We start from the raw sequence: 14,472 nt of genomic DNA on the forward strand, positions 1-14,472 counted from the left end.
TTCCTCCTCCTCAGCATCGTAGTAATCAAGTCCTTCATCACTTAGTACCTCTTGTTCTCCGCCTGAATTGGAGACTTCCTGAGTTTGCGCTTCTTCTTCTGTATGCTCCGAGTTACTATAAAAGTCCTCAGTTTCAAAGGTGAATTTTGATTCGTCAAAAACAACATCATGACCCAGTATTATTTTGTTATCTTCTGGACACCACAGTCGATATCCGTTTGCACAGTAGCCCACCATTTTGCAGCGTTTGGAGCGAGATTCGAATTTTCCATTTACCAGTTCCTTAGGGATGTGAAGATATGCGATACAGCCAAAAACCCTTAGCTTTTGGAGGTTAGGTTTTTCTCCGTACCAGAGTTCAGCTGGCACCCTATCTTTCAAAGCATTAGTTGGACATCGATTGATTAAATAAACAGCTGCCAAGACAGCTTCAGACCAGAAAACCTTACTCATCTTTGAGTAGAGAATCATGCAGCGTGCCTTCTCTATTATCGTCCTATTCATCCTCTCCGCAACTCCATTCTGTTGCGGTGTGTAGCGGATTGTGAACTCAAATTGGATTCCACAGTCTTCAAAATATTGACGAGTTTCATTGGAGATATATTCTCTTCCGTTATCGCATCTAAACCTACTTATTTTTAGATTGAAACGAGCCTGCGCCATGGACTGAAACACTTTAAAACATCTAAGTACTTCCGATTTAGCCTTTAACGTGTATGCTACAGTAAAATGCGTAAAGTCATCTATAAAAGTGAGCAAATATCTTTTTTTGTCAAAGGATGTGACATCTATTGGACCGCACAGATCACTATGAACCAGCTCAAGAGGACGCTTGGCTCTGATACGTTCAGTTCGGTGGGGCAGTTTATTGTGAATCCGGCCGTTCGAAGACAAGCGCGGATATGCCACCTCACCCGATCGGGTATATGCAACTTAACTATCCACTCCCCAGCAGCCACCACCACCCAGGTATCGGCGATTGGAAGAATTGTCAAACTCATATTTTTCAAATCATCGTTATCGGGTACGGAAGATCCAACACTTGACTCTTTTGTCGGCGTAAGGAATTTTGCTATAGGACGCGTCTACTTTATCAAGCTTACCTGAGTGGTATAATTCACCCACCCAGGCGCTTAACGTCCACATCTTTTACCAACAGCACGCGGTAACCCATCCTTCTGGGTGACCGCGTCCACTTGGCTTGACTTCGGTGATCGGACGGGTACCGGTATGTCCCAAGTGGCTAAGGCCGTTGGTAGTTCGGTGGGGCAGACGGGTCTGCTTACCCTCCACACAGGTTCCGCAGAGTTCTGATGAAGTTCCAAATTCCTTCACCTCTATTCCATTTGCCATGTTGGCCAGTTTCCTTAGCCCTGAGCTGCTCGGATGTCCAAGACGATGATGCCACAGTTGCACTGTGTCAGCAGCTCTGCAAATGTTCACAACTTCCGTTAAACTTTCAACAAAGAGTTCATAAAGTTTGTCTCTGCGATGCGCGATCGCGGCAACACTATTGTCTTTCGCGATGATTGCTTTACCGTCTTTAAATGTTATTGAAAAACCATTCATCTCAAGCTTACGGACTGAGAGAAGGTTGCACTCAAGTCCAGACACTGACAAAATTCCCGTCATAACAATGTCATGAACTTTATTGTTCACTCGCGTGCGCACTCGTAAATCACCTATTTCATCCGCAGTCAGAACGTGGCCCGATTTAGCAACACGTATACTTATTGGTGTCTCTAATTTTCGCATATTAATTAACTTTGTCCCCTTAGTTGCCAAGTGTTCAGTGGATCCGGAATCCAAAATCCAATTTATATTTGACGCATCACTTCCGCTTCCGTTTGCGAAGAACATGATAGCGGTTTGGTCATTTGCACTGTTCTCATCAAGCGCGGCATTCGCTGTTTCCGAATTTTTACTTTCGTACTTTAATTTACGACACTCCGACCGTTTATGTCCGGTTATACCACAATAATGGCATTTATAGTCAAAATGAGTGCGATACGTTCCGTTTCCGGCATTTGATCCGTTTGATTTCGCGTTTCGATTATTGTTCATGTTCCGGTTTCCATCCGAGTTCGCGTTCCGATTTTTACTAAAGCTTGCGTTCCGATTTCCGTTAAAGCTCGCGTTCCGATTTCCGTTAGAACTCGCGTTCCGATTACCGCGACGCTTATTTGTCGTGGCTGTAAATGCCGTCGATGAATTCCCGCACACTGTACTGCCGTTATTACCACCGCGTTTAGCCTCTTCATCCAGCAGCCTTGTTTTTACGAAACTGAAAGTCCACTGTCCACTCGACATCGTCTCCAAGGCGGTAACGACCATGTCGTACTCTTCCGGCATCGTCAATAACAAATGACACACGATGTCCGTTTCTTCCAGCGTGGCTCCCGTGGATTTCAATTCTCGAACTAGCTTATCAAACTTCAAGAAATGGGACGCCATAGATTCCGCCGGTACATACCTCATGGTTAAAAGCATTTTTCTGAGGCGCAATTGACTGGAAACCCCTGTGCGCTCAAAGCTATCGGAGAGAGCCTTCCACATATCATATGCCGTATCTTTTTCCTTAACGTATTCTAGATGACTGTCCGAGATACGCTGAGTTGTAAGCGATTTGCACTTTTTATCATTTTTGTTTAACGTAATAGTTCGAACGGCCTTGTTCTCCGCCGGCAATCCTGCGATTATTGTATCGAGTTTTGTACCAACCAGGTCGAAGAGATCGTGTTCCTCCAGTAGGATCTGCATGCGAAATTTCCAGTTGCTGTAGTTAGTTCCATCGAATAGTGGTACTTTATATTTTTCGTCGTCCGCCATTGCTTGTTGCATTCTACGCACGTGGCGTTCCTTGAACTTTCCTATTCGACTCCACACACTTTATTCCGCGATTAAATTCCTCCTTATCTACAACACGCTTCTGGGCCCATAATCTGATGATAGGATAAATGAAGCCAATGCAGAGGAGTGACATAAAAATAACTAAACACTTTATTTTAATCTTATGGAGGAACTCTGCTTCCGATCTCTAATAGGCGCTTCTGTAGACTGATAAGCAAAACGAAAAGGAACGCGCTAAGGCGACGCAAAAACGCGCGAACATAGAGCATACAGAAAACATAGAAGGGAAACTCGAAATCTTAAAAGGCCATTATACATTGCCTCTATTTTAACACGGGTTGATTTATTTCATAATTGTTATTAATCTAGCTTTATGGTTGGTTCACTTTCTTTTATAGTTTGTATTCATATTTATGTTTATATTTATATTCATATGCATATTCATATTTATATTCATATATTTTATTTCATTTTATCTACAAACATAAATGATTTATATAATAAATGATAATCGTAGCTCTGATTTACTTATTAATAAATTTATTCTTACTTTGGTCCATCTTAAGGGGGTAGACACGGGTAATGCAGCGAGGTGACATTACCGGCAAAAATGGGCCTAAAAAGGGGTTTACGGGAATACACTTTTCGTCCTTATATGAGAAGATTTGGGGCTGGGTGAGGGCTCATTCGAAAGAGGAAGGTCCAATGCAGGGCGGTCTGGTCATAAGGTCCACCTTAAGGGGGTAGGCACAGTACGTGACGTCACCGATTCGGGACGTCGGTATTACAGTAGTTTTTTCGTTGGGCCTGGTGGAGCCACTTGCGTGTTTTGTTACGAACTTGAAAGGTTTAATTCTCAGCTAGCGTGCGCGCAACACGATCTAGGAAGGCAACAGCGCCTCAAGTATTTTTACAAACACATTCAAACGCTCATCTCGCCAGAGGCATGGCCACGATACGCCTGAAGAACGAAAGCGAAACATTGGCGCGCGTTTAGAGTGAGATGTACGGTGATCATGCTATCTTTCTTTCAACCCAAATGATAGAATTGTCACGCTCCGATAAATTCTGACTGACCAAACGCGTGGATTTTACATAGCACACCGTAGCACTCCTCGCTGCTGAAAAATATATGCTTGCTCCGAAGGAACGGGCAATCTTAGAATTATTTTTAGAAGAAGTTATTAACTTTTTTAAATAAATGTTTTTTAATTAATAAAAGTATACAGGATACGTCATGGTATGATAATGTATATTTTTCTGTGATTTCATTTTCTTCGTGAATGCAACGATGCACTCAAAAAATGCAAATCCACTTTTTATTTAAATGGATTGCATTTTTTTTTACTTGTGTCAACTCCTTGAAATATTCTGCATAAAAAAGTACTATGGTACTATTAGAACTAATAAATGGAGGGACCTCGCGTCTATACAGTAAAAGTTGAATATGTGCAACAATTCATATATGTATTCAGCCGAGGTGTCGAATCTCGGATTATATGCGATGGCCAGCCAAGCGTTAACGTAGAAAGGGACAGACAGTGGAGGAGAGAGCGAGAGGTCCAATGATCAAAGGAAAGAGCCGAAACATATCGGTGTGACTAATACTAATTCAATTATAAAACTTTTTTATTTTTGACTTTTTTTAAATGAAATTTTTACTAGCGCATTGGTGAAATTTTTCTGATTAAAATGATACCAAACACGATATAGTTTGAATGAGGCGAGGTTTGTTATGGGGCGCTGTGAAAAATCCAGGCGGACGGCAGTCAAATCTTACAATTAGAGAAAAGGGACAATCTCAACATGCAGAATGAGAGAAGGACAGCATGACTGTAGTGCGTCTCACTCAGCGTTCGGGCGATGTTGCCTTTTTCGCTTGCCTTCGCAGCACAGTTCGAGTGACGTAATCAAGCTGACGCTTGATTCTGGCTACGATTCCAGATCGGCAGCCTTTCTACTTAGACGCCACCTTATAACTACTATCTGAACTAAATTTGTCACGTAACTTGCTCTGTAGTATCCAGATAATGGCGGAATTCGTCTTTGGGAATGCTTTTACGGGAATACACTTTTCGTCCTTATATGAGAAGATTTTGATCTAAATAAGGGTTCATTCGAAAGAGGAAGGTTCAATGCAGCGCGGTCTGGTCACCGTTTGAGTCACAGAACTGTTTTAGTGACCTAAAAAATACTTGGAATCTGCGGATGTATTTTGTCGATTTTTCCTCTACTTTAGACACTCATATTATTAAATATCGACACAATCTCGTTGAACCATGACCAGACCGCGCTGCATTGGACCTTCCTCTTTCGAATGTGCCCTCACCCAGCCCCAAATCTTCTCATATAAGGACGAAAAGTGTATTCCCGTAAACCCCTTTTTAGGCCCATTTTTGCCGGTAATGTCACCTCGCTGCATTACCCGTGTCTACCCCCTTAAGTTTTATTTTTGACTTTCAGTATAATTACCTTTACCTTTTCGCGAATAGCGTTGTATATCAGACTTATCTTGATGGTAAGTCTGATGGTAAGTATGGTTTCCTAGGATTGCGCGGCTGCACGATGGACAGTTCTACAGTCGGTAACTGTTTAACGGGTAACTGGCGCGCGGTAGGTAACTGCTGCGCGGCAGATAATTGGTCTGTGGATAACCGTTACGGAGTGAGCGGCCGAATATTATGGGATCCGGAAAATTCATCGCCCGCAATTCATCGCCAGCAATTCACCGCCGCGTCAATTCATCGCATCCGCAGTTCACTGCCGAGATGTGTTTGGTCAAATCATAAAATCTTATTTTTTATTTAAGCATATTTTTGGAGTTCTATGAATGGCTATAGTTCCGAATGTCCCTGGTCACTGATCTACATGAAATTTAGAAATCGGGTTTCCGTATGTATAGGGTCTCCCTTATAAAATTCATTTTCAAGAAATTTTGTTTAATTCTTTAATTAAACAAATTTGATTTATATTAAAGATTTCTAGTTAGGTTAGGTTAGGGTTAGGTTAGGTAATCTACCTATTAAATTACATATTTCCATACATGTATTTTTTCATTTCCATACTATGTATTTCTTCATAGTTCATAGAATTCCAAGAATATAGTAATCATAATTTAAGGCAAAAACTTAAATAAAAGAAGACTTTTTATGATTTGACCAAACACATCTTATTGCTTATAGGCGGTAAGATATGCTAGCGATCATTTTTATGCTATAAATTGCTTATACAATAAAATAACGCGGCGGTAAACTGCCAGCGATTAATTGCTGGCGGTGAATTGCGGACGCGGAGAATTGCTGGCGGTGAATTGCGGGCGGTGAATTTTCATAGACTCGAATATTATATGGTAGGTTGAATATTGCGGTTGGTAATATCTTTGGTGCTGAGGTTGGTTACCGACTAGGGATAGCTTTATAGCTTGTTGCGCGTGGATTTCAGGTGTCTAGGGATTTTCGGATGTATGCTACGTGGGTAAGGTGGCCGTGGAGCGCTAAAGCACTCTGCTCGCGGCGCGAGTTTTAATAAAGTACACTTTATTTTTAAGGAAGAATAATAGTTTTGTATTTCTTTATTTCACGAAGTGTATCTAGACGGGTTGAAGCTTTGAATCGTTCTGAGCTTGGCGGTGAAGATCCTCGATCGAAGTTGGCTGCCATCCCCTCCTCGCTGGATCCTAAATCCTCCCTCAGGATCATCCCTGGTCCAATGGTGGTGGGGCCCATCCCTGTCCGGAGGCGGTCCCTCTCCCTGGCTTCGGTCCACCCTTGGGCGAGCGGATGATGGTGGTGCTCCGCCAAGACTCGAGAACAATTCTGTGCACACGTGCTAAGAGAAAGCGTGGGATCCAGAGAAAACGTAAGATAACAAAAGGTCTCGCGCTAGCGAGCCAAGGCAACCCTTAAGAGAATTTACGACCCTCTGTAAATAAACAGGATGTCGAAGAGACTTCGACAGTTTCAAGAACCAACATGATTTTTGTTACGAGTAACGAATTAGATACAGCCCGCAATAAATTAGCTCTTTAGAAATTTCAAGTGTGATAGTCTTATTTCTCCGGATTTCCAACTCTCTCCCAGCACGATCACCCGTGTTGAGAGTTTTACAATATCTTATCTATTATTTGTACATTCCTTTGAATTTTTGCTCCTAAGTTATGAGCATTGATATAACATAATGCAGACATGCTGCAGTCATACTCTTATGGCATTGTCGCCATATTACATTTCGTTCAGCGCTAGTGATTACAAGCTTGCGGCTAAATTCACATGATATCACACACATACATGGTGTCCCACCACATCTGTTATAAAGCTATAACTCCAAAACTATCGGCCGTAGCCAAAATTGTAAATATGGAAATTGCATGGTAAAATAGGGTGCATGTTTCAGCGTGAAGGAATTTTTGTTAACTTTGTTATTTTACGAGATATGATGGTCAAGTTTCGTTTTTCAAATGGAACCATATATTTTGTTTTGATCTATTTGATAGTACTTTTCAAACCGAAGTCACTGACCTGTCATGTATACACCCGATTTTAATTAGTTTGCAAGATAAAACGTTTACAAATTTCCCGATTTTCAGTAGATACGTTTCGGTTTGAGTGGCAAGTCGTAAAAGTGGCCCTATTGTAGCGGTCAGTGCCTCAGCGGGGGTCTACGCTAGGAACGGCAGACCCAAAGAATAAGAAACCGCAACAATAGGGCCGCTTTTACGACTTGCCACTCAAACCGAAACGTATCTACTGAAAATCGGGAAATTTGTAAACGGTATATCTTGAAAACTAATTAAAATCGGGTGTATACATTAAAGCTTAATGAATTCGTCTTGAAAAGCACTATCACATGATGTGAAAAAAAATATATAGTTCCATTTAAAAAACGAAACTTGACCATCATATCTTTTAAACTAACAATGTAAATAAATTTTCGTTCACGCCAAAACATGGGCCCTATTTTACCATGCAATTTCCATATTTACAATTTGGCTGCGGCCGATAGTTTTGGAGTTATAGCTTTATAACAGATGTGGTGGGATACCCTGTATGTACATACAAGCGAGGTTCGCAACAAGCTTTACGGCTTATCTTCGGGCAGTATTGCGTGATTTACTTATTACGATGCGTTTTGCTATCGTTACCTTTCGTAGGCGCCTTACTTCTGGTTTTCATCGCGATGATTTATTGAAGTTTGTTGAAGTATTTTCGCTTTTCGCTTTTGAACGTTTATATATTCTGTTGTAACGTGAAACGTTATCACGTGAATATGTCTAGAATGGTATGGCGACATTGACATGGGAATATTTATCGAATAGACTATTGTATCGATATGTCTCGAATGTTCTTCGAGGACCTTTTGTATCGATGGCTATAAATTAAGAGCGGAGTTTAAACCATCTGCGTGTACGCTCGTATTATAAAATATACAAAAGCCTAAATTGTAAACCCCTCGACATGGGTGATCGAGCTGAGAGAAGGCCGGAAATCCAGAGAATGGAATAGTTTCACTTAGTAAATTCCTAAAAGACTAATTTATGATAGACCATAGCTAATTCGTTGTTTTCGACCAAGTCACGAACGGTCCTTAAAAGTAACGAAGTCTTTTCGATATCCTGTCTTTTCATGCACTCTAAGAGGGTCGTAAATTTTCCTCAAGAGCTGCCTTTGGCAAGTACAAGGTCTTGTCTTTTCCTATTTTCTCTGGGTCCCACGCTTTCTCGTAGCACATGTGCGCTGCAACGTTCTAGCGTCTTGGCGGAGCGCCTACACTTCCACGCGCCTGAGGGTGGACCACAGCCAGGAGAAGGGGCCCACGCGAGACGGGGTGGACTCCTCCACCATTGGACGAGGGATGATCCTGAGGGAGGATCCAGGATCCACGAAGGAAGGGGCATCGACGGACAACGCGCGAAGATCTCCTCCGCCAAGCGCAGAACGGGCAGAATGATTTTGTCGCTTGACTTGGACAAGTTGTTCTCACGCTAAATTCTGAGGCATCTTAAAACATTAACTTGAAACAGTTTAAATAAAATAGTAGAAATTCAAATCATAAACTGTTGTGAATCAGAGTTATTTTGTTTTATTCTCGCGCCTTGCGAGCGGAGCGCCTCCGCGCTCCACGAATCACTTACCTGCGCCTAAATCCCCTTTGAATTCCCTATATACCGCGAACGGACACGCAACACTGTATAATTAATTGATTAATTTGATGGTTTGTTGGTTAATTTGATGGTCGATAATCATTATGGTATGAACTAGGGAATTTTATGAACACTAGGTATCTATATTCTGTTGCGAACCTCGCTTGTATGTATGTGTGTGATATCATGTGAATTTAGCCGCAAGCTTGTAATCACTAGCGCTGAATGAAATGTAATATGGCGACAATGCCATAAGAGTATGACTGCAGCATGTCTGCATTATGTTATATCAATGCTCATAACTTAGGAGCCAAAATTCAAAGGAATGTACAAATAATAGATAAGATATTGTAAAACTCTCAACACGGGTGATCGTGCTGGGAGAGAGTTGGAAATCCGGAGAAATAAGACTATCACACTTGAAATTTCTAAAGAGCTAATTTATTGCGGGCTGTATCTAATTCGTTACTCGTAACAAAAATCATGTTGGTTCTTGAAACTGTCGAAGTCTCTTCGACATCCTGTTTATTTACAGAGGGTCGTAAATTCTCTTAAGGGTTGCCTTGGCTCGCTAGCGCGAGACCTTTTGTTATCTTACGTTTTCTCTGGATCCCACGCTTTCTCTTAGCACGTGTGCACAGAATCGTTCTCGAGTCTTGGCGGAGCACCACCATCTTCCGCTCGCCCAAGGGTGGACCGAAGCCAGGGAGAGGGACCGCCTCCGGACAGGGATGGGCCCCACCACCATTGGACCAGGGATGATCCTGAGGGAGGATTCAGGATCCAGCGAGGAGGGGATGGCAGCCAACATCGATCGAGGATCTTCACCGCCAAGCTCAGAACGATTCAAAGCTTCAACCCGACTTGAGTCAAATTGAATAAAATACAAACTATTAATTTTTACCTTAAAAATAAAGTGTACTTTATTAAAACCCGCGCCGCGAGCAGAGTGCTTTAGCGCTCCACGGTCACCTTACCCATGTTGCGAACCTCGCTTGTATGTATGTGTGTGATATCATGTGAATTTAGCCGCAAGCTTGTAATCACTAGCGCTGAATGAAATGTAATATGGCGACGATGCCATAAGAGTATGACTGCAGCATGTCTGCATTATGTTATATCAATGCTCATAAATTAGGAGCCAAAATTCAAAGGAATGTACAAACAATAGATAAGATATTGTAAAACTCTCAACACGGGTGATCGTGCTGGGAGAGAGTTGGACATCCTGAGAAATAAGACTATCACACTTGAAATTTCTAAAGAGCTAATTTATTGCGGGCTGTATCTAATTCGTTACTCGTAACAAAAATCATGTTGGTTCTTGAAACTGTCGAAGTCTCTTCGACATCCTGTTTATTTACAGAGGGTCGTAAATTCTCTTAAGGGTTGCCTTGGCTCGCTAGCGCGAGACCTTTTGTTGTCTTACGTTTTCTCTGGATCCCACGCTTTCTCTTAGCACGTGTGCACAGAATCGTTCTCGAGTCTTGGCGGAGCACCACCATCTTCCGCTCGCCCAAGGGTGGACCGAAGCCAGGGAGAGGGACCGCCTCCGGACAGGGATGGGCCCCACCACCATTGGACCAGGGATGATCCTGAGGGAGGATTCAGGATCCAGCGAGGAGGGGATGGCAGCCAACATCGATCGAGGATCTTCACCGCCAAGCTCAGAACGATTCAAAGCTTCAACCCGTTTGCATACATTCTTCATAAAAAGATAAAGTCTGAATAATAAAGGAATAAAAACTATTATTTTACCTTTAAAAATAAAGTGTACTTTATTAAAACTCGCGCCGCGAGCAGAGTGCTTTAGCGCTCCACGGGCACCTTACCCACGTAACATTTATACAAAAATCCCTAGACACCTGAAATCCACGCGCAACAAATTGGTGACAGCGGTGGGATGTTTAAAAAAAAAAGGGATTATTCAAAAAGGGATAAACTTTTAAAGGTGATAAATTTAAAACGGCATAATTTTAAAAAAGTGTATTCAGTGTAATAACTGTAAATAACGCAAAACAAAACAAAGTGATTGTGTTAGACTTGTGTACGCTTTAATAACTTTGCCGGCTCGCGGGCGTGTGTTAAATAAATAACTGAACGTTTTACGAACTGCTTCATTGAGCTTTTATAATATAAGTGAACATTGTTAACATTAGTGCAACTTCTTCCTCTTGAGTTTTGGCACGGTTTCCTCAAGAGCGTAGGGTGAATACCGGAGACAGGTGATTTCGGCTGCCGTGCAAGCCATCCACCGAAATCACATGCACCTCGTTCACATCATCATTGGACCTCTCTTCGACTTGGAAACAGAGATCATCATCAAATCGCAGAACCAGAGGATCTCCCCGTGATTCAAGGCCAACCGAGATAACGGATTACCGACGGACGGAATTTGGTGTTTGAAAATAGAAAACTCGTTAAGTGAAACCTAAACGTGATTTATTGCGAAGCGTTAGCCGATCGCCTTACCAAACTGTAAGTCTATCTTATAAGTAATTGGACTATAGAGTATTATTTTTATAATTACCGTTAGAAATAATTTGACAAAATGCCGCCGTATAAGTTAAAGTATATGCGCGCCAAAAGGAGTCGCAAAATCGGCCTGCGGGAAAATACATTTTTGGTAGAGGAATTAAACATAGATTCATCAAATGCAGAACTTTCTTCATCTTCCGGGGCATCTTCTACCGATCTGCAATCGAAAGAATTAGGATTAGTTCCAATTCGACAGTTATCCCAGGGGATTGATACAGTTATGACGGATAATATTTCTATCCCCTTTAATAGCACAGAAATTGATGTACCTTTGTCCTCGACTACGTTTGCTGCTGCTGTTTCTAAAAATACTCCAACCTCTATAGAGTCATCTAGTATGCTTCCAGCGTCATATCTTCGTCTCTCTTTAGTGAAGGATTTGATACCTCAGTTTGATGGAAAATCTTGTTCTCTGACTGAATTTATTAAGGAGTGTCAACTGATTAGTTCCAAAGTAAAGCCTGAGGATAGAGCCGGTCTTCTGTTTTTAATTCGTGGTAAAATCGAGGGGCATGCAAAATTAGTACTTTCAAATCGCCGGGAACCAAGTACATTAGATGAGTTAATTGGATTACTTAAAAGGGCATACGTGCGTACGTTTAACATGCATAGTATCAACGAGGAATTTACGGGATTGAAACAGGGAACTAATGATTCGGTAGAGGTTTTCGGATCGCGAGTAAGTAAAATATTAAATACCGGAATAGAAGTAGCAAAGGACACATACAATTCTGAACAGTTAAGCGGTGTTGTTGATTTATTGAATAATACGGCTATAGCCACATTTATTAATGGCCTTCGGAACGGAATGTTAAGAATAATGCTTAAAAATAAAAACAGTCAAGAAATACCAGATCTTGAAGCTGTTATCGACATTGCACGTAGATTAGAATCAGTAACGGTCGAAGGGTCAAGATTGTCCCTATCTTCGTAGCCTCTTATCGGAAACGCGAACGTTTGTAAGGTAGATTTCGCTGAATGCCGATGCGTTGTTCCGCAATCCTCTAAACCTTTCTCAAATGAAACAAATGTCCTCTTGTCCGAATAACGCTCACTTACCAAATTAAATTGAAACAGACGACACAGACGCCTCTCCTTTTTGGGGGTTGCGGGAGGATGTCGTAGGCGCCAACGATTTGCCTCCCGTAAACTCTGGAAAGGTTGAGAAATTGACGATTCTGACATTAGTTCTGTTGACAGCGACGCATATTTAACAGCAGACGAAGCGGAAATGTCGCTCTCCTTAGAGACAGAAGTGTCTAGAAAGAATGAAACCCCTTTTGATGCCGCTAGTGGATTTAGGAAAGATGGTTTGGATAAAGAAAGGACTCCGTTACGTGGTTCGGCACCGGCAGGTACTCTTATCGAGAATCGGATAGGCGATACAAAAGCACCCCGCTCGGGAGTCGGTCGGAATGTCGTCAACAATTCTATATTCTATTCTATATTCTTTATGGTTTATGGTCGCGCTCTTTACCTTTACTTTTACTTCGTCCGGTTTCCTATCTTAGTTGACATGGTCATCTGTCATCGGTGATGTGATGCGATATGAAGTGTTAAGTGATAAGTGTCAATTTTCTAATTTCGATGTGCGGATGTGATTGCTGTGACAGTGCGTGTTCCAATGTGCTACACTGAGATGCATTGCAGTGTATTTGCTAATGTGGTGCCATTTGCTTAGTTTTGTGCATTTATATTATACTATATTATATTATGTTATGTTATATAATTATATTTGCATTATTGTATTATTATATCATGATCATATTTATATTTATATTTATATTTATATTTATGTTTATATGCTTATTACGTTCAATCTACAACCCACGTTCAATTTGCGTTCAATCTATGACCAGTTTGGGTATTGAATGTATTATATAGTATATTATATTATATTATTATTTCAGACTTTAGTTATATTAGGCTATACTCAGTCAGCATTCTGCGCTAAATTGTATTGTATTGTATTATATAGCTTCTTATCTCCTACTATATTATTATAATTGAGTAAGTAAATGTACAGGGTGATTAACGGTGGCATATGGCATATTGAATTGCATTGAATTAAATGACTTGATTCTGATTATTAATATGTGCTTGTTTTATTCACCGTACCTGCTGTGATCATATCTTTGATTATATTATCTGTCTTCGTTTAATGGGTCTTATATTATATTATGGAATTTAGTAGAGTTTATCTGGATTGGATGGTTTAATGAGTTCATATTGTGTGCATATGCTGCGTTTATAATCCTCTTATATATTTTAAGGATGGGTTTGATTTTGGTTTGGTTTCTTGGTTCCCTAGTTCTTAGTTTCTTAGTCTCTCTTCTAGTATCATACATTGTTTCTAAGCTTTCGGGGTGGTTTGGGTTCCTAGGCATTGTCAATTAATTGTAAACTAAGATGTAAGATGTATTATATATCTTTAGCACTCTGAGATATGAGTGACGTTGACTTTGGTTTATTGGTGTATTGTTCGCTGCTCACTATTCTTATTTTTATTCCTATATTCTTATTCTTGGTCATTCTGACATGTTTCAGGGACTTCTTTCTCCAATTGTGTATTCATGTCTCACGTTCCATGCTTCTATAATATCATTCACTGCTCATTTTGTAGCTCTTCGTACCCCTTCAGGATAATGTAACGTTTTGCATATTATGACTAACGCAATTCTAATGCAGCTGTGACGGTTGGTGGATCTGTGAATTTTGAATAATAGTTACGGTACTTTATGCAATCTTTTGTACATTGATTTATCCTATCTTAACTGCAATTCTGGTTCTGGTTTTGATTTGGAAAGTGTTAGTTCAGTATTGGTTAATATGGTGGGTGCTCAGGGAAGCATACGCTGCAGCAGTCTTTCTGGCATGATACAATGTCTTTATTGTTTTCTATACATACATATATGCATCACGGTCCCTTAAATTCTTTGAAATTC

The 14,472-nt window shown here is 40.9% G+C and overlaps 1 protein-coding gene across 6 annotated transcripts; it reads right to left on the bottom strand.

Annotated features, from left to right (window-relative positions):
* Positions 1–9,946: 9,946 nt before the first annotated feature.
* Positions 9,947–12,967, bottom strand: LOC123987651. 6 transcript variants are annotated; one of them, XR_006829242.1, is made up of 5 exons: positions 12,379–12,967; positions 11,797–11,943; positions 11,520–11,684; positions 10,817–11,420; positions 9,947–9,961 (listed from the first exon to the last, which is right to left on the bottom strand). XR_006829242.1 is itself a non-coding variant. In XM_046284932.1 (4 exons), exons 1-3 carry the CDS (start codon positions 12,710–12,712, stop codon positions 11,677–11,679), a joined length of 438 nt encoding a protein of 145 aa, XP_046140888.1. In that variant the 5' UTR covers positions 12,713–12,964; the 3' UTR covers positions 10,606–10,713; positions 11,520–11,676. The 6 variants fall into 6 exon arrangements, 3 of the variants coding, with proteins under 3 accessions (XP_046140888.1, XP_046140889.1, XP_046140887.1); XR_006829241.1 differs by having other exon boundaries at positions 11,797–11,988; XR_006829243.1 differs by having other exon boundaries at positions 11,797–12,531; positions 12,587–12,966.
* Positions 12,968–14,472: the final 1,505 nt, after the last annotated feature.

The sequence above is a fragment of the Osmia bicornis genome, chromosome 3, assembly GCF_907164935.1.
Source record: "Osmia bicornis bicornis chromosome 3, iOsmBic2.1, whole genome shotgun sequence".
In the NCBI taxonomy this organism is placed as follows: domain Eukaryota; kingdom Metazoa; phylum Arthropoda; class Insecta; order Hymenoptera; family Megachilidae; genus Osmia; species Osmia bicornis.

Coding starts and splice junctions, on each gene's coding strand:
- LOC123987651 (XM_046284932.1), bottom strand. CDS start 12,712: ATGTCAGAATCGTCAATTTCTCAACCTTTCCAGAGTTTACGGGAGGCA. Junction 11,893..12,378: donor GATAACAGCTTCAAGATCTG/GTATTTCTTGAC, acceptor CCTTCACTAAAG/AGAGACGAAGATATGACGCT.